This window comes from Glycine soja, chromosome 19 (assembly GCF_004193775.1).
Source record: "Glycine soja cultivar W05 chromosome 19, ASM419377v2, whole genome shotgun sequence".
Classification (NCBI taxonomy): domain Eukaryota; kingdom Viridiplantae; phylum Streptophyta; class Magnoliopsida; order Fabales; family Fabaceae; genus Glycine; species Glycine soja.
The window spans coordinates 37313104-37336404 of record NC_041020.1 but is presented as its reverse complement, the minus strand read 5'-3'; the positions used below and the strand labels follow the sequence as shown (position 1 = coordinate 37336404).

General features: G+C 31.2%; 4 protein-coding genes across 4 annotated transcripts; 3 read left to right on the top strand and 1 right to left on the bottom strand.

The window, feature by feature from the left end:
* Positions 1–3879: 3879 nt before the first annotated feature.
* Positions 3880–9298, bottom strand: LOC114398455 (beta-glucuronosyltransferase GlcAT14A-like). Its single transcript, XM_028360654.1, has 4 exons — positions 8556–9298; positions 8166–8241; positions 7953–8068; positions 3880–4480 (listed from the first exon to the last, which is right to left on the bottom strand). The coding sequence occupies exons 1-4, from the start codon at positions 9046–9048 to the stop codon at positions 3966–3968; spliced, it is 1200 nt and encodes a 399-aa protein (XP_028216455.1). The 5' UTR covers positions 9049–9298; the 3' UTR covers positions 3880–3965.
* A 6477-nt stretch (positions 9299–15775) lies between these two features.
* On the top strand, positions 15776–16531 carry LOC114398804 (putative pentatricopeptide repeat-containing protein At3g13770, mitochondrial). The gene has a single exon (XM_028360945.1). The coding sequence runs from the start codon at positions 15776–15778 to the stop codon at positions 16529–16531; it is 756 nt and encodes a 251-aa protein (XP_028216746.1).
* LOC114398803 (pentatricopeptide repeat-containing protein At2g40720-like) lies at positions 16528–18228 on the top strand. Its single transcript, XM_028360944.1, has 2 exons — positions 16528–17897; positions 17979–18228. The coding sequence occupies exons 1-2, from the start codon at positions 16528–16530 to the stop codon at positions 18226–18228; spliced, it is 1620 nt and encodes a 539-aa protein (XP_028216745.1).
* A 2215-nt stretch (positions 18229–20443) lies between these two features.
* LOC114400520 (protein PNS1-like) lies at positions 20444–23205 on the top strand. The gene is made up of 3 exons (XM_028363005.1): positions 20444–21082; positions 21370–22518; positions 22846–23205. The coding sequence occupies exons 1-3, from the start codon at positions 20981–20983 to the stop codon at positions 23008–23010; spliced, it is 1416 nt and encodes a 471-aa protein (XP_028218806.1). The 5' UTR covers positions 20444–20980; the 3' UTR covers positions 23011–23205.
* The last annotated feature ends 96 nt before the right edge of the window (positions 23206–23301 follow it).

The window sequence follows — 23301 nt, the reverse complement described above, 5'->3', positions numbered from 1 at the left end:
AACATGTCGGTTCCTCATTAAGATGATGTTTGGTAAAATTAGGTAAAAATATAACTTGAAAGTTGAAAAATTAATTTATTAAATTATAAGTGTTTGATAAAATTAATTATTAAAGTAGTTAAAAAGTATAAAATGATAGAAAAATAATAAATATGTTAAGAATAAAAAAAATATATATAAAATATCCTGAGGCTATATTCTAAAAAAAAATATTACTAAAAGTAATGTTTTAAATATTAAAATTATTTTTAAAAACTTGTTTATGCAATTGTCAAAAGAATTGTTAATAAAAAATTAAAAACTAACTAAAATATAAAATATATTGTGAAATGCATGAATTTAAAGGAAGGAGAGGGTAAAGACTTTCGTGTGTGCTGTGTTATGTGAGTGGTTGTTGGCGAGGCTTGAGAGGAAGAAAACAAAAAGGAGGCAAGGACATAGGAGTGTGAGGAAAATCAATGTAACCGTTTGTGGTTTTGACATGTGCCTGAAAAGCTATGATACACTCGTGGAGAAACAACAGGAACAAAAAGAAAGGGAGCTAGGAAGCACACCCCAAACAGCACTGTTCCGTTTGAAGCTTTTGCATTTTATTTTTATTTTTTTGCATTTTCTTTAAACTATTTCAGATTTTTGTTTTGTTGTTATAGTCAGGAGACAAGGGGAAAGAGGGCTCAGAAGTATACTGAAAATAGTCCTTGCATTTCGAACGGATGCCTGCAATGTGATTTATTTTTTTCTTTTCCTTTTTTTTAATCTGAAATGTTCTTTATATATATATATATTACTTTCTTTTCATTTTTTAATAAAAATCTAATTGAGTTGTAAATTGGGAATGGAAAAGAAGCCAGGTTTGATTTTGAATTAAATGATTCTCTTTTTTTTTTCTTTCTTTACTTTTTTTTTTTTTGCATTTATTTGTGTTTGTCTAGATAAAATTGGACTACCATGTCTAAATCAATTCAAATAAACTATGACCGTATTTTTTAATCATGTTATTGATGTAAAATATTTATTTATTTTGTCAATGAATAATTGACACTAAAGAATCTAGTTGGTCACTTAATTTTACTGAGTATCTCTTTCTAACACATTTTTTATATGATATTTGAATCTAGTATCATACTTAAAAAGATTGAATCCAATTTCATTCAGATCACGACTTAATGCACTAATATTTTGAATCAGCTAACATGATATAGATCTCACGAGGCCCAAAATGTTACTAAGATTATTTACAAATTACACTTGTGATCAAAATTAGTCCATCTTCTTTGCCATTAATTTTTTAGCCAATAAAGTCAAGAGAAGTATCATCAAATTACTAAGAGGAACAAGGCACAAACGATGAAGCAAGGCCAATTAGTGGAGAAACTATTACTTGGTTAAGGACCACCATGTTAATTGTGATTCTAGCTAATCAGTGTGTGACACATGGCTTGTGGATAGATACTCGTGCAAGGGATTAACCATGTTGGCTTTGTTGTTATATAGAATTGTCAAAATGGGTCCAAACCCATAGACCAACCTGACCCACTACGGGTTCAAGCCAGACCGAACCAAAAAAATGAAAAAAATTACAATTGGCTGTAATACTTGACCTGACCTATTTACGATCAGACCCACCTGAGCTAAACCCATGGTAGGTCAGGTCAATCCACCTGACCCACCTAAAAAAGATAATCTATCAGTATTTTGTAATATTTTTTTAAGATTAAATTGTTTTTGTTCATTTAACTAGAAATAGAATAAAATTCATCTAAAATACACTTTTAGTATTTTATAATATTTTTCAACATTATTTTATTTAGTGATTTGTTCAAGACTATTTAAAATTTGTTGTTAGTATAGTTCTAGGCTTCTAGTTTGTGATAATATATTTGTTGTGGTATGAAAATAGTAGAAGATTTAATTTAATTAATATTTTTTTAAAAAAATTGATTTTTTTTGCTGAATTTCCTTTTTAATATATATATATATATATATATATATATATATATATATTATTTTAGACGAGTCAATGAGTCAACCCATTTAACCTACAACCCATGGTGAATTAGACCAGATCGAATCACTTTTGTTTGAAATTAACTTTAAGTAAGTTAAATTAGACTGATCCGTTTAAAAGGTGGGTCAATATGAACTGGATCAATACGATTTAAATTTTTATGAAAATAAAAAAAAATTGAATGCCGTATAAAAAATCATAGAGGCAAAGGAGTGTTCCCATGCAATAAGCTTTTTAGTGTTTGCATGGTAACATTTACATAAAGAGCACAAGGAAGAGAGAGATAGAAAGTAGCAGAGACTAAGTGAGAAGAAAAAAAAAAGGTCACTATCCACTATTCAGCAGCCAACAAGTGGCAAAGTGTTGGACAATTTTTATAAATATATAGATAATAGTAGAAACAGAATCCAAAACGGATGATCTGAAATTTTAATAACATGATAAAGAATTTAAACGTAAATCACGGTCTAATCATATCCTAAAAAATATTTTTCCAAAAATAACTGCAAACTCATGTCTTCCGCGCCAAAAACGATATTGCTGTACCAAAAACCCGTTCTACCATTGTTGTACCTCTGATACTCTCGTCACTGCTCTAGTGGTTTTGTGGATTTTCCATGCACTTTAGTTGAACAAGTCATGTACTCTGTGATTGTTAGTTATAATTTTTCCTAGTGGCCTGTTGGACAATTGATTGTAATGTTCATGGAAAGCCTTAGTTATGGATAATTGTCTTTACTGGTTTGGTTTATCTCCTCCCAAGTTTTTGTAATCTTCTAGTTTTTTTATTGATGTTTTGGTGTGCTGCAATTGATTGTTAGCTACTATGGTGACAATTTAGTTGGGATTGTAAGCACTATTGTGATGCATTTGCACACCTCTTTTGCATAAAAAAAAGTTATGGAAATTTATTTACTTTGAGAATCAATTAGTTTCAATTGTGTTCTTGAACTACTCACTTCATAAAGGTAAAGAAGATTCAATACTTTTTCTAATTTTGCAACCGGCACAACTTGATGCTAGCTACTCTAATTTAGATGGGTTATTAAAAATTTAGCAATAGCTATTATTTAAAAAAAATAGAATTGAAATTTGTACCTAGTAAAAAAATTTAGGAATGAAAACTCAAATCTAGCTACTTATAAAATTAATATACATATATCACTATTACAATTCAATACTTTCTTTTCTTAAATATCATTTTATTCCTTACAATTTTTCTTTTTACTTTTCCTTCTTATAAAATTATTATTTTTATTTTAATCCTTATAAATTAATTTTTTATATTTTTCGTCCTTATAATATTTTTTTACTATTCAAAATGTTATTTAAAGTATTTTAAGGACTAATTTTTTTTAACAAAAAACAAAAATAATAAATTATTATAAAGACTAAAAAAAATATTTAAATTTACTTTTTTTTATAAACTTATCTATAGGTGCTTATAAAATGAAAAATAATAAGAAAAAAAAACTTTTCTTATAAACTAAAATTAATTTATGCATAAGTTAAAATAAGTTTTTCCAAAAACTTATATGAAAGAGTTTCTACTAGTTAATTTATACACATAAATTAATTTTAACTTATAAAGAAACTTATTTTATTTTTCTTATTTTCTTTACCTAAAAATATTTATAAAGAAGTTAATCAATCATGTCTAAACAGCTTGGCTATGATTGTTACAAATACAGCATCAAAACAACTCTCATGCATGTTATAAACGTGATGCAAATTCTTTCAAAGTTGAAAGTGTCCAATTTTATCAATCTTCCATGTCATGATTATTTTCACTATTATTATGTATTCATGCTTCGGTGCTTCCGATAATGGCAAAATAAATTAGTTTAACCACATAAAATTCCAAGTTGAAAAGAAGTAAAAAAAAATGATAATTATTATATTATAACCAAAATTTCAGTAGAGTGACCACCAATTCAATGGAGAAATCAGAAGGTTATTACCTGCACTTTTGTTTGTGAAAAAATTTATCAGAGAGAAGTTTTGTTAGCAGATTTTTCAGCCTTCTTGAGGATGGACCAGGCCTAAGCACACCATAATTCTCAGTTCTCAAACCTGAACATGCTTTGTATTTTCCACCCTGAGAGCACCATCCCCCATAAGAAAATTTCCCATGATACCTTTTCAGAAGGTCTCTATCAATTTTATCAAGCACTGGATCATTTCTCTTGAATTTTCTGGCGAACGGGCGGCTAGTAAGAACCATTCTCCTATAATCCTTAAGTCCTAGAGACCTAGGGTGTTGTTTTGGAGGGTTGTCCCAAGTAATGTAGTGAAGATCATGGTTAACAGTGGTGTTCTTGTAATCTTCAGAGTTGCATATAACTGTTTGGAAATATCCTTCTGGGGATGACACAAAGTTGGTGTAGTAGAGGAGGAGGGTCCTTGGCAAATTTTCCCACCCCACTATGCAATATTCTGCAAAAGATCTTGATAGTATTGTCCAAGCCGAACCTGAGGATTTGGGAGGACATTCAGAATGGTACCATGTTAGCTGATGCAAAATGTTACCAAATAGAATGTGTCATGCATGTTTAGAGGTCTAATGATTAATACAATCCAATGATCTAAGAGCATAATTGAATTCTTCCCATTACATCATTCAAAATCACATTGAAATATCAACTAACATGATTTTAGGTAAAAGCTCACGCGTTTAGTCTCATGTTAAGGAAGTGATTTTAGATTCAAAATTAATTTTGAATTCAAACAACTTTACATAGTTTTGTATTAGATATAAAATTTTATACTCAACTATGCTCTTGACTTATTTTTAGAATAAAAACATCCTAACATAAATCAATACATTTCATAATTAATTTTAACGAGAATCAATTTTATACACATTCGCCCAAACACATACTAAAGCTTTGCAACGTTAAGTTCCCTAGCCGGGGTACAAAACCATGCAGTGTTAGATATTGGGCAGGGCAATAAACTAGGTTGGGGTAGTTTGATGACGAGCAAAAGTAGAAATCTAAACAATTGTATGTAAACATTCTTAAATATTGATAATTATACTTTTACTGTTTACACAAATTGGCAAGGAGCCAAGGAGCTCAATGCTACCTACTCGATCTATGGACTATGGCCAACCTTTTTTTGGTTCCCCACATCATATTTTGTTCACTACTGTTATGGACGGCACACAAGTTACATTTTGCACACCATTTTGTCTCTAATGGGGTAATACTTACAGTTACAGCTTACTAGCAAGATGTTAATTGGTTGATTCATTGGCCCAAAATAATATCACAAAAAATCACCTTTGGCCTATTAAAGCTTTTATACTTCTGCATTGCATGAAATTTTAACAGAAATAATGTGGAGTTAAATTAATATACACTAACTAAACATTTGCTTTTTGCTACATATCAAACCACTATATGTTAGGCGTGGAAAAACACATCATTTATCAAAATGAATTTGGTTCATCTAAAGTAAAAAAGTTAATTTCAGAGGAAAAATGCAGAAATCTAATCTTTGATTTAGAAATCAAAGAATGAGATTGTAATAAATACATACACAGGTATTTTAGTTATTAAAATCTACTCCTTTGGTTTTTCAATTAATGGTTATAACCCCTTACTTTCACCTCTAAAATGTGCCTCTCTTTCTCAAGGAGCCAAATATTATAAAAAAAAATATGAGCAATTTCACTTAAAAGGATTTGAATCCTTAAGTGCTGGAAAGTTAACCTTATTTATCAAACCGTTAGATATTATTTTCAGAAAAATTTCAAAATCTTCAGTAAGTCTAGAAAACTATACGTAGTTGTTAACAATATTGAACAAATTCCTCTTCTGGTTTACGATTTAACAAAAAGAAAAGGATGACAAGAAATAGATTAGCCAACTGTACGTCCCTGTGTGTCTGAAATTGAGACTGACACAACACAGTATCGAAAAGATAAACAAAGCACAACAAAAGTGAAGACATATTTATTGCATACTGATCCTCTACAAGCAAGACCAAAACAAAGGCATTGTACTTGTACATGTGCACCTACTAGAAGTGCACACTGCACAACACCACAACCAAATAGATGGGTCCTCCTCTGCTATGGCTTCTAGGAAGTGACATTTGTATTTTCCAAATTCAATGCAGAGCTATCCTCTGCCATTTACATGAAGCATTTTCTGTCCCTCACTATTTTCCAAAATTTCACTGATCTCTCTATGTAAAACGACAAAGTCTATACAGTATTATAGCCCTTTCATTTGTGTAGCTAAAATCTGATAATTTTATATTGTTAGGTTCAGTTATATTTTTCTTCCTGCGTAATATTTATTGCCACTCCAGTGTCTATTGCTACTCTTATTATTTTTTATTTTTTTTAATCAAAATGCCCTTCCTTTTTTGTTAATCAAACTGATATATTTGAATTTTTTGATAAAATCTAATTACATAAAACTGGTAACAGACTCATTAGAGTGGCAATACACACTCCTTTTTTTCTGATTCTATATTCAATTTCATCATTTAGAAACTGTCATCTCTTTTTTATTCATTTGATATTTGTTTATTCTTAGAAACTCTCATATGTTAAATGTAAACTTGGGTACTTGTTTCTTTTTTCCTTTTTTTGTCATGTTCACCAAGAGTCAGGGTTATGTGCTAAATAATTGTACTTGGCCAAGGGCTAAAGAAGAGGTTGTGGAGTTTCACTCAACTGACATAGGAAGATAAAGTTATTGAAGCCACATTATGCACACTAGGGAAAGAGGAGCAAATCAGTGTCTAAATTGTCCAATAAATAAAGAATGATTAGTGAATAATTATTTAATTTTGATTAATAGATCAATTTTAATTTTCATAATTAAAAAAGATTAATTATTATTACTACTTTAACATTACTAAAAATTATTAAGAATAAGAATTAAATGATTTAAAAGATGTGGAGAGTAAAAACAATTACACAAAATTATTAATTTATACCAATGTATAATGTGTGTGTATATATATATATATATATATATATATATATATATATATATATATATATATATATTTTGGTATAAATTAATGCCTAACTACAACCAACCATAGGTTCAGATGTGTGGCTTAGGCTACTTCATTAGCTTGATCTTTATCATATTAAAAAATACTTTTTCTTGAATGTTCTAATCCACTATTAGCTGATCAGTACACATGTTAAACACTTACACTAATATACACCAATGAGTAATTACAAGAAGGGAAATATAAAATTGAGATAAGATCTAATATAAAGTTGAAATTTGGGCACGGGCACTAACCGACAACGATAAATTATGACATTGATATATGCATCATTTATTATGGGACAACTCATGGTAACTGTGTTCAGATTTCAGAGTCTCACATGGTCCACATATATGCCATTTGATTACTAAGCAAAAAAGGTCAAATAAAAATCCATATATAGGCTTGTAATGAAGGCAACGGAGGATGCTGGATACACTTTTTTTTTTCTATGTATTGAAAAATACACGACTTTCACATTGATTAAAAATAATTTTAAGATAGAGTTTATAAGGTGAGAGGTCTAACTCAATTCTAAAAACTAATTCAAGAAGTGAGGGTTGTTCTTCACTTATAAAGTCTAATATGATTGTATTGTTAGTTGATGTGAGACTTGAATTATTTCCAACACATCCCCTCACACAAAGCACTTATTGGACTTGATGCGTGAACAACAAATGGTGAGTGTTTGTCACCACAAGCAAAAGCGTGATCAGAACTTGCTTTGATGCCATCTTAAAAGGTGAGTTTAGGCTTAACTCAACTCCAAAAACTAACTCATAAGATAAGGGCTTAAGATTATCTCTAGCCAATGTGAAACTTATGTATTTTTCAATAAGAAGGATGCTTGATGCCCTTGTACACACATAACAGCACAATCTAAAACCAAAAAAAAAAAAAAGAGAACAGAGAGAAAGAAAACCTGTGTACAGCTTAAAAGATGTTGGCAGGCTCCTTTGCTTAATGACCCACCAAATTTCTGATTTATTAAGGCTATAAAGCCCCGGATCTATGATTATTGGCTTCCCTCTCCTATTGCTAAAAATGGGTATTTATTAAAAAACTAAAGTCAGGATTTTGGGCAAATCGTGAGGCATGAAACAGAAAAATCTAATAAACCAATAATACCACTTACAATTTCCAACCCAATTGACTGCTATGCTGTATGAAATTGGTACTTCTTGGCAACCCAGAAAACGCTTGGATCAGATCTGTAAGTTTAAAGAGGTTCATAAACACTGATTTGAGTCAATTATTAACATATGCAATCAACACTAGTAAGATTAATTCACAGTTAAAAAAAAAACTGTAAGTGACAGAAAAAAGAAAAAAAAAATTTTGATGTTGTTCAATAATTAGAATAGGAGTTTCACACTGTATAGTAAAGATTTGTATTAAATATCAATATAGATTATTAGGCAAAACTCCAATTTTGATTTGATAACAGAACCAATGACAAAAAACGAGAAAAAACAAAGCAGCAATCCAATTGGGCAATCTAATCATTTAAGGCCACTCACCATACCATCTTGTGTAACCAAGGGATAATCAGAAGCACTAAGATTAATAAACCAATCCCATTGGCAGGTCCTGAGAAGCATTGCCATAGCATGGAGAGTGGTAGCAAGCATAGTTGGTCCTCTATATGTGACCAAATTAGGCTTCCCCACAACCCAAACATTCCCCACTTGGCCAAAAACAGGATCACTAGCCACAAATTCTGCCACTGCTCTATGCTCAGCCTGTGGAGCACCATAATCCACATGGATCAGATAGTAGTTCCCTGGATGGTACAGCACCTTCATCAGCCTCTTGAGCTTCACAACATCTCCCTTTGATGCAGAGATCAAGTATGCAAAAGTAACTGGATAGGCCTTGCTGCTCTTGGGGGGGACACTGAAGTAGTTTACAGGTGGCCTCAGGGTGGAGAATTGTACGGTCAATCTTGTGGGGATGAAGAGGAGAAAGAACAAGATTGAGGTCATCATGAAGGAGGCCATGAAGATTTTGAGCCCCATATGGGAGAAAAGTGCAAAGAGAACATAAAAATGCAAATTTGTGAGAGAAACTGAGAAGGGAAGGTGGGAGAAATTGTTAACTACTTAAGGGAAGGAAGGTTGATCAATGGTTAATGTTGTTGGGAGTGTGAAGATGATATTATAATGTGGGTGGAATTTGGAAACTAGGAATAGTGTGGTTCACATCACATTCACATCACATATTCGGGGGTTTCTGTCTTTGAACTCAAGTCCTCCATTTGTCAGTGAACTGTCGGTTGAGATAGAAAAAAAGTGGATTGCAGTGAAAGCACTTTATATATACCTTGCATCAATATTACATTATTATTACTGCTGAGCTAGTTGCTATGTCAAAAAAAGCGGTAGAGACTCGTATTCTGTGCTACTTCAAGTGTAAAGTGGTTATATTCCTAAATGAAACACTTCTTATTTTACCCCCACTTTGGCCTAGATGTAGTAATGTCCCTTGATCTTAATTCACTTCCTTCTTTTTGTAGGAATGTAGAATAGCAAAGTATTATCTCCCTAGTAGCCTATTTAGTTAAGAGGATGAAAATAAAAAGATGAAAATAAAAAAGAGATAATTAAATTAAAGTAGAGTGTAAAAATTGTGAGATTCATCTTATTTTTTTATGATTTAATTGTTTATTTAGTTTTTATAGTTTTTAAATTTATCTCTTTTAATTCTTATAATTAGTAAGTGAATTTGTTAGTTCGTGATATTTACATTTTAATTCCCAAGAAATTTTTGCCGTTAAATTTTTTTTAACTAACCAAGTTTAAAAAAATTTAACGATAAAGATCTTTTGAGAATTAAAATATAATCACCAGGGACTAAAAAATTAGTTATTAAATTTCATGGACTAAAAAATTCACTTATTAACTATATGAACTAAAAATGATAAGTTTAAAAACTATAAGGACTAAATGAATAATTAAACCTTTTTTTTATTTTTTATCTTCTCCCCTCTATCAAATATAAATTAAGTAAGGTCGACTACAACATTTAATATAATTAAAAACCTAAATTTTATAACTCTGCCTATGTTTTTTCATAACAAATTCCAAGCCCAAATTAAGAAGAAAGATTGTGTGAATTTCTCAATAACCAACATAAAAATCAAACATGAATTTTCTTAAGAATATAATTGTTGATAAATTTGTTCATGGTGCAAAATGAAAATGATTGATGAGGTGTGTCACACCAACTTTTAGCTTGTTTGGACTATGCTAGAGTTTTAATTTTGCAATTATAACTTACATGATTTGACGTAAATGTTCACTCATGTGATTTTAAGTTGAGAAATTGATTTAAAATCTTAAATTGATTTTGATTTAAAATAGTTTTAAATAACTTTAATAAATTGATTTTGATTTGAAATAACTTTAATACCGAGTTACAAGATTTATACAAAATTTACTATTAACTTGTTTTTAAAATAAAAATATCTGAATATAAAACATTTATTTTAAAATCAATTTTACAAAATTAATTTTGTACATAGTCACCCAAAATTTGTGTTTATCCATACTATTAGAGAGCATGATATTTATTAATACACTAAGTTTGTGTAAAAAATTCTATTATCTCTCTAACACCCCTCTATGTAAAAAACTATATAAGAACTGCTAGAAAAAGTGAAAAGTTTTCCAAAATGATACTATGCTTTTGAAGGGGTGAAAAGAACATAACACAAACCGAACATTTTTTATGGAATATTTTACAGTGTAATACTGTTAATCTAAAAGACAAAAACATCCTTTCTCATGAACTACACGTGTTAGTGGGAGACAAGTGTGCATAGCTAATAGCTCAAATTTATAATGTCATTATTGCCTAATCTACATTGCGAAACTTTATCTTGCGTTAACAAAACGAAAAAATTACATATATGTTCTCTTGTGCTTAACATATTGTTTAATATATTATCTAAATATATCATACGTACTTTTCTTTGTTTAATATATATCATAATTGTTATCGTGTTTTTAGAGCTTTACTAAAATACTGGGAACATTCCATGTGTACTCCCAACATTTTAGTATTCTTCTTTTTTGTTTACAGAACATTAGCATTTTTCTGGTTCTACATAACATGAAATACTGAATACACTATTGTTCCAGTCGAAATGGTAACAAGAGATTGGGCCCTTATAAACACACTGTCAAAATTTTGGTGTTATATTGGTAATTGTGGTTCCTGCACCTCATTTTGGAATGCAATTTACATTCCGGATTAATCACTATGGAAGTAAAAATTTGCATATTAGATTACATTTCAAAAAGGTTAATCTGAAATGAAATTTTACATTCTAAATTAGACTTTTCAAAAAGTTAAAAAGGTGCAAGAAACAATTATGGAAGTGCAGGAAACACTTGCCCATCATAATTTATTGAACATGTTAATATTAAGAATGATCATAAAGAGGTTTGAGATTACCTGTATTGTCCTATTTTTTCACTCTCTTGATGAAAACAAAGGTTGATTTACAATTCACATGGGTCATGTGCAGTATATTTTTGACATTAGCTAGTCAACAACCGAATATCTGTAAAACAAATTTATAAAAAAATTTCTCCCACCTTCATATAAGACAATCTTGCTGCAAACACAATTAAACATTGCTAAAGTCTCTCTAATGAGAATTTAAATCGTGATTCATTATATTGTAAGATATTAATTCATTATACTATACCCAACTTTTGTTGGTTAACATATGTTAAAGGCATACTACATTTGTTGATCAACCTTTGTTTTCGTTAATCCATTCAATGGCCCATACTGAATTTTATCATTGACCCCAATACTATGTCTATTTCCATCCAATACTATGCCTATTTGATTATGTTTCAAGATTTTTTTTCCATTTTTTTGGTCAATCAACAAGGGTGTTTTATATTTAGACAGGATTTGAGTTTTAGTTTTAATGTCTCTATATATCTCTTTCAAAAGGAAATGACAATTGGGTCGTTATATTCGAAGTTTCTTTATTGGAATAGAAGAAACGTAAGCTTTATTTAACGAGAATCAAATCTTTCTTGGTGACAAGCCACAGCAAATAAAAGAGGATAAAGGGAAAATATTTATAAAAAAATAATTAAAACTGGCTTTTATCTTAGATTGACTTCCTTGTACTATCAAATTTGATGGTGATTCGCTCTTTGCTCAATTGTTTTGTCAGCTTGCTCAATTGGTGATAGTTATTATGAAGAAAAGTGGAAATTAGTGAGAGACAATCATCGTTTCATTTATAAAATAGTTATTTATATTTCTTTTTGTGTTGCGATATATGTATAAATTCAGTGTCTCTTTATATACTGACAAGTATTATATAAAATAATAATAATGATAATAAAATAAAAAGAGATAACTAATATGAAAAATCGTTGAATTACATATGAATATGATACAATTTGTTTTAGCGATAATGTTAAACAAAAGGCGTGTATGATATAATTTTCAAATTATTTCAAAAGAAAGTCAAAATATTGTCACAAGTATCCCCTTCTCAATCACTTTGTTTACAATTTGCTTAATCCACTCCAATGATTTGTATAATAAACGTTCCTAGTTATTCACACGAAAGATCTTTAACTTTCTTCATCATATATCCTAGCTCCCAAATCCCAATTCATCTCTATTAACTCACCTTAAAACTATTAATTAAAAAAACTTTGAAATATTTGGTACGCTGTCATTTTAACTCGTGATAAGATGTTTATACCCAACCATCTTTCGCGCAAGAAAATTTAAAAATCTTATGTGTAACTTGTGGGCGTGTGTCCACATTTTTATTTTATTATCGTATTTGTACACTAAATTTAATATATATTTTTTTAAAATTATTTCATTATACATTAGCGTATATATAATGGTATAATAACAATTCAAAATTTGGTCAGCCATTGGTTTCAGCCTTTCAGGTTAAAAAAGAGCTGTATCACAATCTAAGCAACCATATATAAAGGGAAAATTTATTAAATCCTTACAAAAAATATAGCCTGGGGAAAGTCTACATTTATAAAAAATATTACTTTTACCATCTTCTTAAAAATAAGAAGAAAATATATACAATACAAATTAAACAAATAAAAACAATTTTTTAAAAAAAGAATCACTACAACATGATAAATATAAGATCTCGATAATGAATACAAACAAAAATAATAAATGCAGAAAAAAGGAACTATTGTTAATTAAATTTTTTAGTTTATTTTAATTTTAAAAATCATTTTTATTTAAAAAGTGAACATATTATTATTCCGAGAATGCAAAATAAATAAAAAAGTTGAATTTGATAACTTATAAATTGTGGATAACTGCACATTCTTAAAGATTTGAGGTAATCACACAATCACTTTCCGATCATATCACAATATTTTGTAATCGCTCACTCTCCGATTATACGCAACAACAAAGTTTTATTAAACAATTTTTATATGCAACAAAGTTTTTAAAAGTGAATATTATGATTTTTAAAATTCCATATTCGGAGAAGATAGAATCGAAAAAGATTGGACACTTTTTTAAAAATAATGATTCCTTTAAAAAGAGTTAAAAAGAATAAAAACTCGACATTGACAGTTTTAAGTTTTAAAATTTGGTATCTTTTAAAATTAAATCATAATTTATTTTTTCTTCTATTGATGTGAAATTTGATCCAATTTTTTATTTTGAAATTGATTTTTTTTCCTTTTTTAATTTTAAAAGTCAGTTTGTTTTACAATTTTTCTAATAAAAGTCAATTGTTTTTAAAAGTGAATATTATGATTTAAAAAATTCTGTATTGGGGGAGGATAAAATCGGAAAATATTAAACGCTTTTTTAAAATACTGATTTCTTTAAAAATAGCTACAAAATAATAAAAAATTGACATTGAGTTTGAAGTTTCAAAATTTGGCATCTTTTAAAATTAAATTGTAATTTCATTTTTTCTTTTTTAATTTTAAAAGTTAGTTTGGTTTTACAATTTTTTTTAATAAAAGTCATTTTTTATTTTTTTGCCAAAGTAAGCTTTCAACTATTGATGCATACATGGAAAACAAAATGATGGGTATGGAAAATTGGAAATAAAAAACCCAGGAAAAAAGGTAAAAAGGTTGCAAGCGTATGTGATTTTTTTTTAATAGAATATATAACCCTGAAAAAGAATAACCCAAAAAGAATAAGACACAGGACAAAGAAGAAAAAGAAGTAGCAAGATGAAGGAAATTGAAAAAGAAAAAAGAAGAAATTAGAAAAGAATACAATTGGGAGAAAGAAGGACAAAATAAAGAAAGCAATAAACTCCATACATTAAAGCATGAAGAGAGAAAATAATTCTTACCTGATATGGCAATATAGGAGTCTTACTGGAGTCAGTATGAGGGGATCAAATGAAGTCAGTGTGAGGAACAAAGAATGCATAGAAGAAAGAATGGAGAGAATAAAGAATGGTAGAGGAAAAAAGAGAGAATGTGAATGAATGCACGTATGTGAAGTGAGTGGTAGGAGTAAATATTTGAAAAATCATGTAACTTCCGGGGAGAGGGAGTGAGTAGAAGTGAAGGTAATGATTTTCCAAAAAAAAGTATAGAATAAATAATAGATATGCATTATATTTATTTATTTATTATAAGTGCATATTAGGGGTAGAAATGAAAAATAAAAATGGAGAACAAAAAGCAACAACAACATATCATTTTTATCCATCGGTATAAATACACAAGTAAAAACTATTTAAAAATAGTATTTGGCTTATAGAATGTAAAAGTTTTAAGTCAAGTATTTTCCATTTTCATGTTTTGGTTATATTTAGTTTTTTTTTTTTACAGATTGGTTATTTTAGTTCTTAACAACTTATTTAGACTTATTTTATGTTATGAGTGTTTGTAAGAGTATTTAAGAGAGCTTACAAAATCATCTTCTGACTAGTCTATAAGATATTTTTAGTTTATTTTCATAAGCTTTTCAAGGTAACTTATTGAAAATATTTTATATTTTCATTTTTTATTGAAATTAATATAAAAATCAACAAATTTATTATACATAATAAATTATGATAAGATGATATATAAAATTGATCTAGATTTTATTTTTTCAATCTTTATTAATTAACTCCTAAACAAAACTCTACTTTTAGTAAAAGAACAACGTCAACAACGTTTAAAAAACTATATCTACATATTGTCCAACATACAATTATGTAACTTTAAATGTTATGTTAGATTAAAAATCTAGTTATGTAAATCATGAGTGCATTATGGAAATATGTTTTGTTTGGATATAATTATATATTTTATTGTAATTAAATAATAATTACATTTTATCAGATATAATTTAAAAAACTATATAGTTAAGCATATGAATCTCACAATTAAAATTGAAGGTAAATTATAGTGTGGAAATTGAAAATACAATTAAGGCTTTTTTTTTATCCTCGCAGGTTTCCTACATATAAGATGGAAAATTGAAGAGAACATTGGGAAACCCGCTATTTTTCATAACTAGAATGGGAACTACCCGCAACCAAATCTTCAAACACTAAGCAGAAATTTTTTGATGACAAAAATCCCTTTTGAAAGAATTTGTTTAAGACATGGAATGGAAGGAATTTAGGTTAAAAATAGTGTCAACCACCTTGTCTTCATGTTTTCACATCACAGTTGAGTTGAGTCAGTTCGCAAAATCAGAACTTGTTGACAAAAATGTGCAATTGGAAAGATAGAACCGAACAAATTCTCAAAAATGGTTCTCCACTACCTTTTCACCACCAGGCTCTCTTTGTTTTTCAGAACCCAATTGCCCAACAAACCAATGCTGACAAGAACACAACAATTCCATTCAAAAGCAGCACTCCAAAACAATAGAGGATTTTGCTTCCATGACTGTGTCTCCCTCTTTCAGCACCTGAGGGACCTCAAAGACCTCAACTTTGGCAAAACTCTTCACTCTCTTTTCGTTAAAACTGCCCTCGACAAGGATGTCATTGTACAAAACAATATGATTAGATTTTATGGAGACATTGGACAAGTTCAGAATGCACATAAATTGTTTGATGAAATTCCTCAACCGAGTTTGGTTTCTTGGACCAGCTTAGTCTCTTGTTATGTCCACGTGGGGAAACATGAAATAGGTTTGAGTTTGTTTCGTGGCTTGTGTCAATCCGGGATGTGCCCCAACGAGTTTGGTTTTTTTGTGGCACTCAGGGCTTGCAGGGTCATGTGTGATCCTGTGATGGGGAAGGTCATTCATGGGTTGATACTCAAAAGTGGTTTTGATTTGCATAGTTTTTGCAGTGCTTCGATTCTTCACATGTATGCTGAATGTGGTGATATTGAGAATTCCAGGAAGGTTTTTGATGGGGTTTGTCTTGGTGAAAGGTGTGAGGCATTGTGGAATACTTTGCTGAATGCTTACGTGGAGGTGTCTGACGTGAAGGGTTCTCTGAAGCTGTTTCATGAGATGGGGCACTCTGCTGTGTCACGGAATCACTTTACATGATCATTGTTAAACTCTGTGCTGATGTGTTGGATGTTGAACTTGGCAGGTCTGTTCATGACCAGACTGGGATTGAAAATGATGCTGTTGTGGGTGGGGCTATTATTGACTGCTATGTTAAACTGCAATTATTAGAAGATGCTCGTAAAGTGTTTCAAATTCTTGGCGAGAAGGATAATGTGGCAATGTGTGCTTTACTTGCTGGGTTTAATCAGATTGGAAAATCTAAGGAAGGACTTGCATTATATGTTGATTTTCTTTGTGAAGGTAATAAACTGGATCCATTTACTTCTGCGAGTGTTGTCAGTTTGTGCTCAAATTTGGAGACTGAGCTTTCTGGTACTCAAATTCACTGTGGTGTCATCAAACTTGGCTTCAAGATGGATTCATATCTTGGCAGTGCCTTTATCAACATGTATGGAAATTTTGGGATGATATCTGATGCTTATAAATGTTTTCTTGACGTTTGCAATAAGAATGAAATATGTGGAAATGCCATGATGAACACTTTAATTTTCAATTCAAATGATTTGAAAGCTTTAGAGCTGTTTTGTGGGATGAGGGAAGTTGGTATTGCACAAAGCAGTTCTTCAATCAGTTATGCTCTGCGTGCTTGTGGGAACCTTTTTATGCTTAAAGAAGGAAGATCTTTTCATTCTTACGTGATTAAAAATCCTTTGGAAGATGACTGTAGATTGGGTGTAGAAAATGCTCTTCTTGAGATGTATGTTAGATGTAGAGCTATTGATGATGCAAAATTGATTTTCAAAAGAATGCTGATACGAAATGAGTTTTCCTGGACTACTATCATATCTGGATGTGGTGAATCAGGGCACTTTGTAGAAGCACTGGGGATCTTCTGCGATATGCTTCAATATTCAAAACCCAGTCAATTCACTTTAATTAGTGTTATTCAGGCTTGTGCAGAAATAAAGGCACTTGATGTAGGAAAACAAGCCCAAACTTATATCATCAAAGTAGGATTTGAATATCATCCGTTTGTTGGAAGTGCCCTGATTAACATGTATGCAGTATTTAAACATGAAACTCTGAATGCTTTACATGTCTTCTTGTCCATGAAAGAGAAAGATCTTGTCTCTTGGAGTGTCATGTTAACAGCATGGGTCCAAAATGGTTATCATAAAGAAGTACTTAAGCATTTTGCAGAATTCCAAACTGTTCCCATTTTTCAGGTTGATGAGTCTATCTTATCCAGCTGTATTTCAGCTGCTTCTGGCTTAGCAGCATTGGACATAGGCAAATGTTTCCATTCCTGGGTTATCAAAGTTGGCCTTGAGGTTGATCTTCATGTGGCTTCTTCCATTACAGACATGTATAGTAAATGTGGAAACATTAGAGATGCCTGCAAGTTTTTCAATACTATAAGTGACCGTAATTTAGTTACGTGGACAACTATGATATATTGATATGCTTATCATGGTCTTGGTAGAGAAGCTATTGACCTGTTTAACAAAGCTAAAGAAGCTGGATTAGAACCTGATGGTGTCACCTTCACAGGGGTTTTAGCTGCATGTAGCCATGCTGGACTGGTGGAAGAAGGTTGCGAATATTTTCGGTACATGAGAAGTGAATACAACAGTGAAGTAACTATAAACCATTATGCCTGCATGGTCGATATTCTCGGTCAAGCAGCAAAGTTGGAAGAAGCAGAGGCTTTGATAAAGGAAGCTCCATTCTAGTCAAAATCTCTTTTATGGAAGACTTTCCTTGGTGCTTGCTCTAAACACGAGAATGCTGAAATAGGAGACAGAATATCAAACATCCTTGCTGATATAGAACTGAATGAACCCTCAACCTATGTTCTACTGTCTAACATTTATGCATCACAATCAATGTGGAAAAATTGCATAGAGTTGAGATTTGAGAAACAAAATGGTAGAAGGGAGTGTTACTAAACAACCTGGTAGTAGTTGGATTCAGTTGGCGGGTTAAAATTACTGAGCTTTTATACTGAATTTTAGGACTAGTTTTTATAATTTTTATAATAGAACTTCCAAATACAAATCACATCTATTCAAAATCAATTTAATTCAAAATCTGTAAATGGTTAGTGACTCATACATTATTAATACACTAAGTTTATGTAAAAATTTCTATTAGCCCTCTAATACCCCACTTCGTAAAAAGCTATGTAAGAACTGCTAGAAAAAGTAAAATGCCTATTCTATTTGATTATCTTTCAAGTCTGTTTTGGTTTCTTTAGGTCAATCAACAAGGGTGCTGTATATTTAGGCAGATTTGAGTTGTTAGTTCTAATATCTGTCTCTTTCAAAAGGAAAAGACAATTGAGTGGTTATATACGAACTTTCTTTATTGGAAAACCAACTAGAGAAGAAACTTAAGCTTTATTCAACGGGAATCAAATAAAAGAGGATAAAGGGGAAATATTAAAACAACTAGCTTTTGTCTTCGATTGATTTCCCTGTACTCATTTAAATTGATGATGATTCGTTCTCATCTCAATTGGTGATAGTTATGCAGAAAAGGGAAAATCAGAGGGAAACAATCATCGTTTCATTTGTAAAATAGTATATTTGTTTTTGTATTACGATATATGTATATGTATATATATATATATATATATATATATATATATATATATATATATATATATATATATATATATAAATTTAGGGTCTCTTTGTATATTGAAAAGTAAGTATTATAGCAAAATCGTTGAATTACATATGGATTTGCATACAATATGTTTTTGCGAATTGCGATACTATATAATAAAAGGCGTGTATGATAGAATTTCCACATTACTTCAAAAGAAAGTCAAAATATTGTCAAAAGTTTTCCTCTTAGTCACTTTGTTTACAGTTTGCTTAATCCAATCCAATGATTGTACGATAAACTTTATTAGTTATTCACACGAAAGATCTTGATTCTTAAACTTCTTTATCATTGGCTTTAACTCCAAAATCAAGACCATATATCCTAGTTCCCAAATCCCAATCGTGTAATGATTTTTAGATATTATATTTTTAAAAATATCTTATCAACACTTATTTTTATCTTTTTTCTCTGTCTCACTGCGTGTTGAGTAACATTTGGTAATAAAAAAATTATTTTTTTTTCTTCATCACTAATTTGGTGCGTCTGTTGAGTTATGGTCCAATTGATCATTACACATCAGTATTGCAAGCACCCCCACCTTCAAATTATTAATTAAAAAAACTTTGAAACATTTGGTACGTTGTCATTTTAACGTGAAATGCTTATACCCAACCATCTTTGACTTAAGCAAATTCAAAAATCTTATATATAATATGCCAAGTAAAAATCATTAAAATATTCATATTGAAATATATAATGTAAAAGTTTAAAGTCGAGTATTTTCCATTTTTATGCTTTGGTAATGGTATGCCATTCACGTTTACAAATTTATATATCAGCTTAAAAGGGAAATTATAACAAGAGATAATATATACATGCCTAAGAGGCTAAAACTATCTGCATAATCAGGTTTCTTCCCCTATTTTTCCTTATTCATGGAACCCTTAAATCAAAAATCGACAGCAAAAAAGGATGGTCCATTCTTTATTGGAGAATAAATAAAATGAATTCCAATATATTTGCACGTTGAACAACAAAGCAACCTCTCAACTGAATTTGGCAAAACTTTAAAAACTATCAAATTCAAAGTCAAACAAACTAAATGCCGAGCTTTGAAATGTATATTTTTGGATAAGATCGCTTTAATATTTATAACTTTTTTTCTGAATGAGAAGTATGACTCTTGTTTGAACAATAAATATTCCTTGATATTTTTTGACCACTCATAGCACATTATTAAATTTAGTATATTTATCGATCGTTGCTCAAATATAGGCATTGGAGAAGAAGTGAATATTAGTTGGACCTGTAGAGTAGTAGTTGAACTGAACAAACAACACCGCCTTTAAAAAAGTCATTTTCTTTTCTTCATTCCTTTTTTCTTTTTTTTCTTATGAGTTACCATATTTTCCCGGGAAATATGGTAACGTGGACCATAACCACAAGAGAGAAGGGACCCTCTTGCGTTTCAGCACGTTACCATGTACCTGGAGTCCACGTCACCATGCCACGTCATCAACCACACACCAATGACCAACCGAAGCACAAAATCTGCACTACCCCACTACTCGATTCAGAAGTATTTGAACATGCTGCAATAGAAAGAAGAAGAAAAAAATGATTTGAGAGAAAAACGAGGACTGAGTCAGTTGCTTGTGTAGCAATTGTGGTGTGAAATTGTGAATATTGACTTCGATTAGAGCAACAAGATTTGAGTAAATAATATTGTATGGTTTCTCAGACAAGATTTGAAGAGTTTTCCATCTTGGTTGGTTCATTCCTGGGGGCCAAGAAAGTGAAAGAAAATCATAAGAAATTCTTTGTGAGGAGATTGAATTGTGAATGCATTTCAAATAGAATAGCATACTCAACATGGCCATGTTGAACAACTCTGATACCACCACACCACCTCAGATCATCCAAATCCCACCACAAGCTCCACAGCAAAGGCTTCCATTCACAGTGCCCATCAAGGTTTTCTCTCTCTTTCTCTTTCTCTTTCTCTCTTTGTTCCTTTGTTCTTTATGTTATCTTTAACTCTAACTTCTTTTTGCTTCATTCTTCTTCTTTTGGTGTTGCTTCCCCTACACATCCATTTCTTATAATACTCTTGAGTGTGTCTTATTGCTTGTTTTATCAATTGAGATAGAAATTGGAAACCTTTCTCTCTAACAGTTTAGAGGCACTGGATTTGTTACATATCTTTTGGTTGGAAAAAAAAAAAAAGAACTTAAGGGTCAACTTGGTTATTTCTTGTGCAGGCACAAGTTTCAAGCTTTCCTAACACAACAACTGTGGCGGGTCAAACAGCAAGAAGGGTCTTCAAGATTCTCTTCTACTTGCATTTGTTCCTAGTTGCAGCCTTGGTGACTCTTCTTACCATATATGGTCTTGTTTCTGATTCTCACACCCACCATTTCCACCCCAAGAAATGGTACCCTCAACTTCTTGCATCAGCAGCATGTGCTGGAATTGTTGGTTTCACATGGCAATGGATCACTGCACGCCATTCCACAAGGGTGGTTAAGTTGGTATTTTGGTTGAGTCCCCTTCTAATATGTGCAATGGGAATCATGTTTGTGTGCATTGGCACTGCAGTGAGTCTGGCAGTCGGTGTGATTGCTTTGGTTTGTGCATTAGTTCAATCCCTCTATTTTTGTTGGGTCAATCCTAGATTTGAATATGCCACCAGAATCTTGTCAGTTTCAATAGCTTTTCCTCCAAACAGAACCCAGGGGCTAACCCTTTATTCAATTCTCATTGGAACCCTTTATTGTTGTTTTCTGGTGGCTGGAATTGGAGGGGGAAGAGCTATTGAAAACAGAACCAAACTAGCAGCCTTTTTCATCTTCTTGATCCTGTTGAGCCTAGGATGGACTATGCAGTTTCTGAAGAATGCAATGTATGTCACTATTTCAAGGGTCAAGTATATGAATTTTGCAGGAGGAGTTGACATGGACACTAGAGTTGCATTTTGTGACACAATCAAGCACTTAACTGGAAGTGTTTCCATGGGCTCCATCCTCGTTCCTGTCATCGTGCTCTTCCGAGGTTTTGCGCGAACCACGAGCCTGGTTGGAGGAGACACAGATGAGTTCATGTTTTCCTGTGTTAGTTGCTATATGGGGGTTGCATCTTTTCTTGTGGTCCGTGGGAACCGGTGGGGTTTTGTGCATGTTGGAGTTTATAACAAAGGGTTTGTGCAGGCATCTACTGATACTTGGGAAATGTTCATTAGAGTTGGATTGGAGCAACTCATTGACTTGGATCTCACAGGGGCATTCTGTTTCCTTAGTGGTGTTGGAACAGGTGCAATATGTAGTCTAGTGAGTGGAATTTGGAGTATTGTAATGCACAAGAGCTATGCCACAGAAGTGTCCATTTATGCTTTCCTGATTGGCTATTTCATTGTAAGTACTAATAATAGGTTTCATTTGACAATTTAAGTGTATTATTTCTCATCTATATTCTAATTATCTCTTGGAGGAGTGCTAGCAATACTCCTATCATACTATAAACTGTAGTTTAAATTTATCAGACACTATAAAACCATAAGCATGACTTGTTAAATATAAGTGATTCACAAAATCTTATAGTTTCTAATAAATTTTAACAAGTGGCTAAGTGTTCATAGAAGTGTATAGAGAATGTATTGTTAGCATTTTTCTCTTCTTTTTTTGCATGACTTGTTTACCTATATGATAACGACCCTTACAATAGTGCTAATGTCTTTGCAGTGTCGGTTGGCTATTGCATGGGTACAAGCATGTGTTTCAGCTTACTATGTTGCCTACGCAGAAAATCCACAGAGCACTCAATTTGACTCCACTATTCCAGTACGCTTGGAGCAGCTTAATAGATCTCAAGCTTTGCAAATATTCAGAGGTAACAATTTGAGCTGAGTCTAAATAATGAAGGAACACTAAACCAAGTTCGCTTCAGTATCCCCCGAGATTAGGAAGGACAATTTTGCATTGTATATAATGATTTGGTTTTGATGTAGTCTTGAATTGTGATAAATCTTGATAATGTTGGTTCTTTATTTGTACATGAATATAGACAGCTAAATGCAATGAACAACAGCTCCATTCAGCTAGGACTGATAGGCATAGCTGATAGAGTACAACTGAAACAACAAAACCATATATATATATATAATGACCAAAGGATTAATAGCTTTTATAATTAGCTCC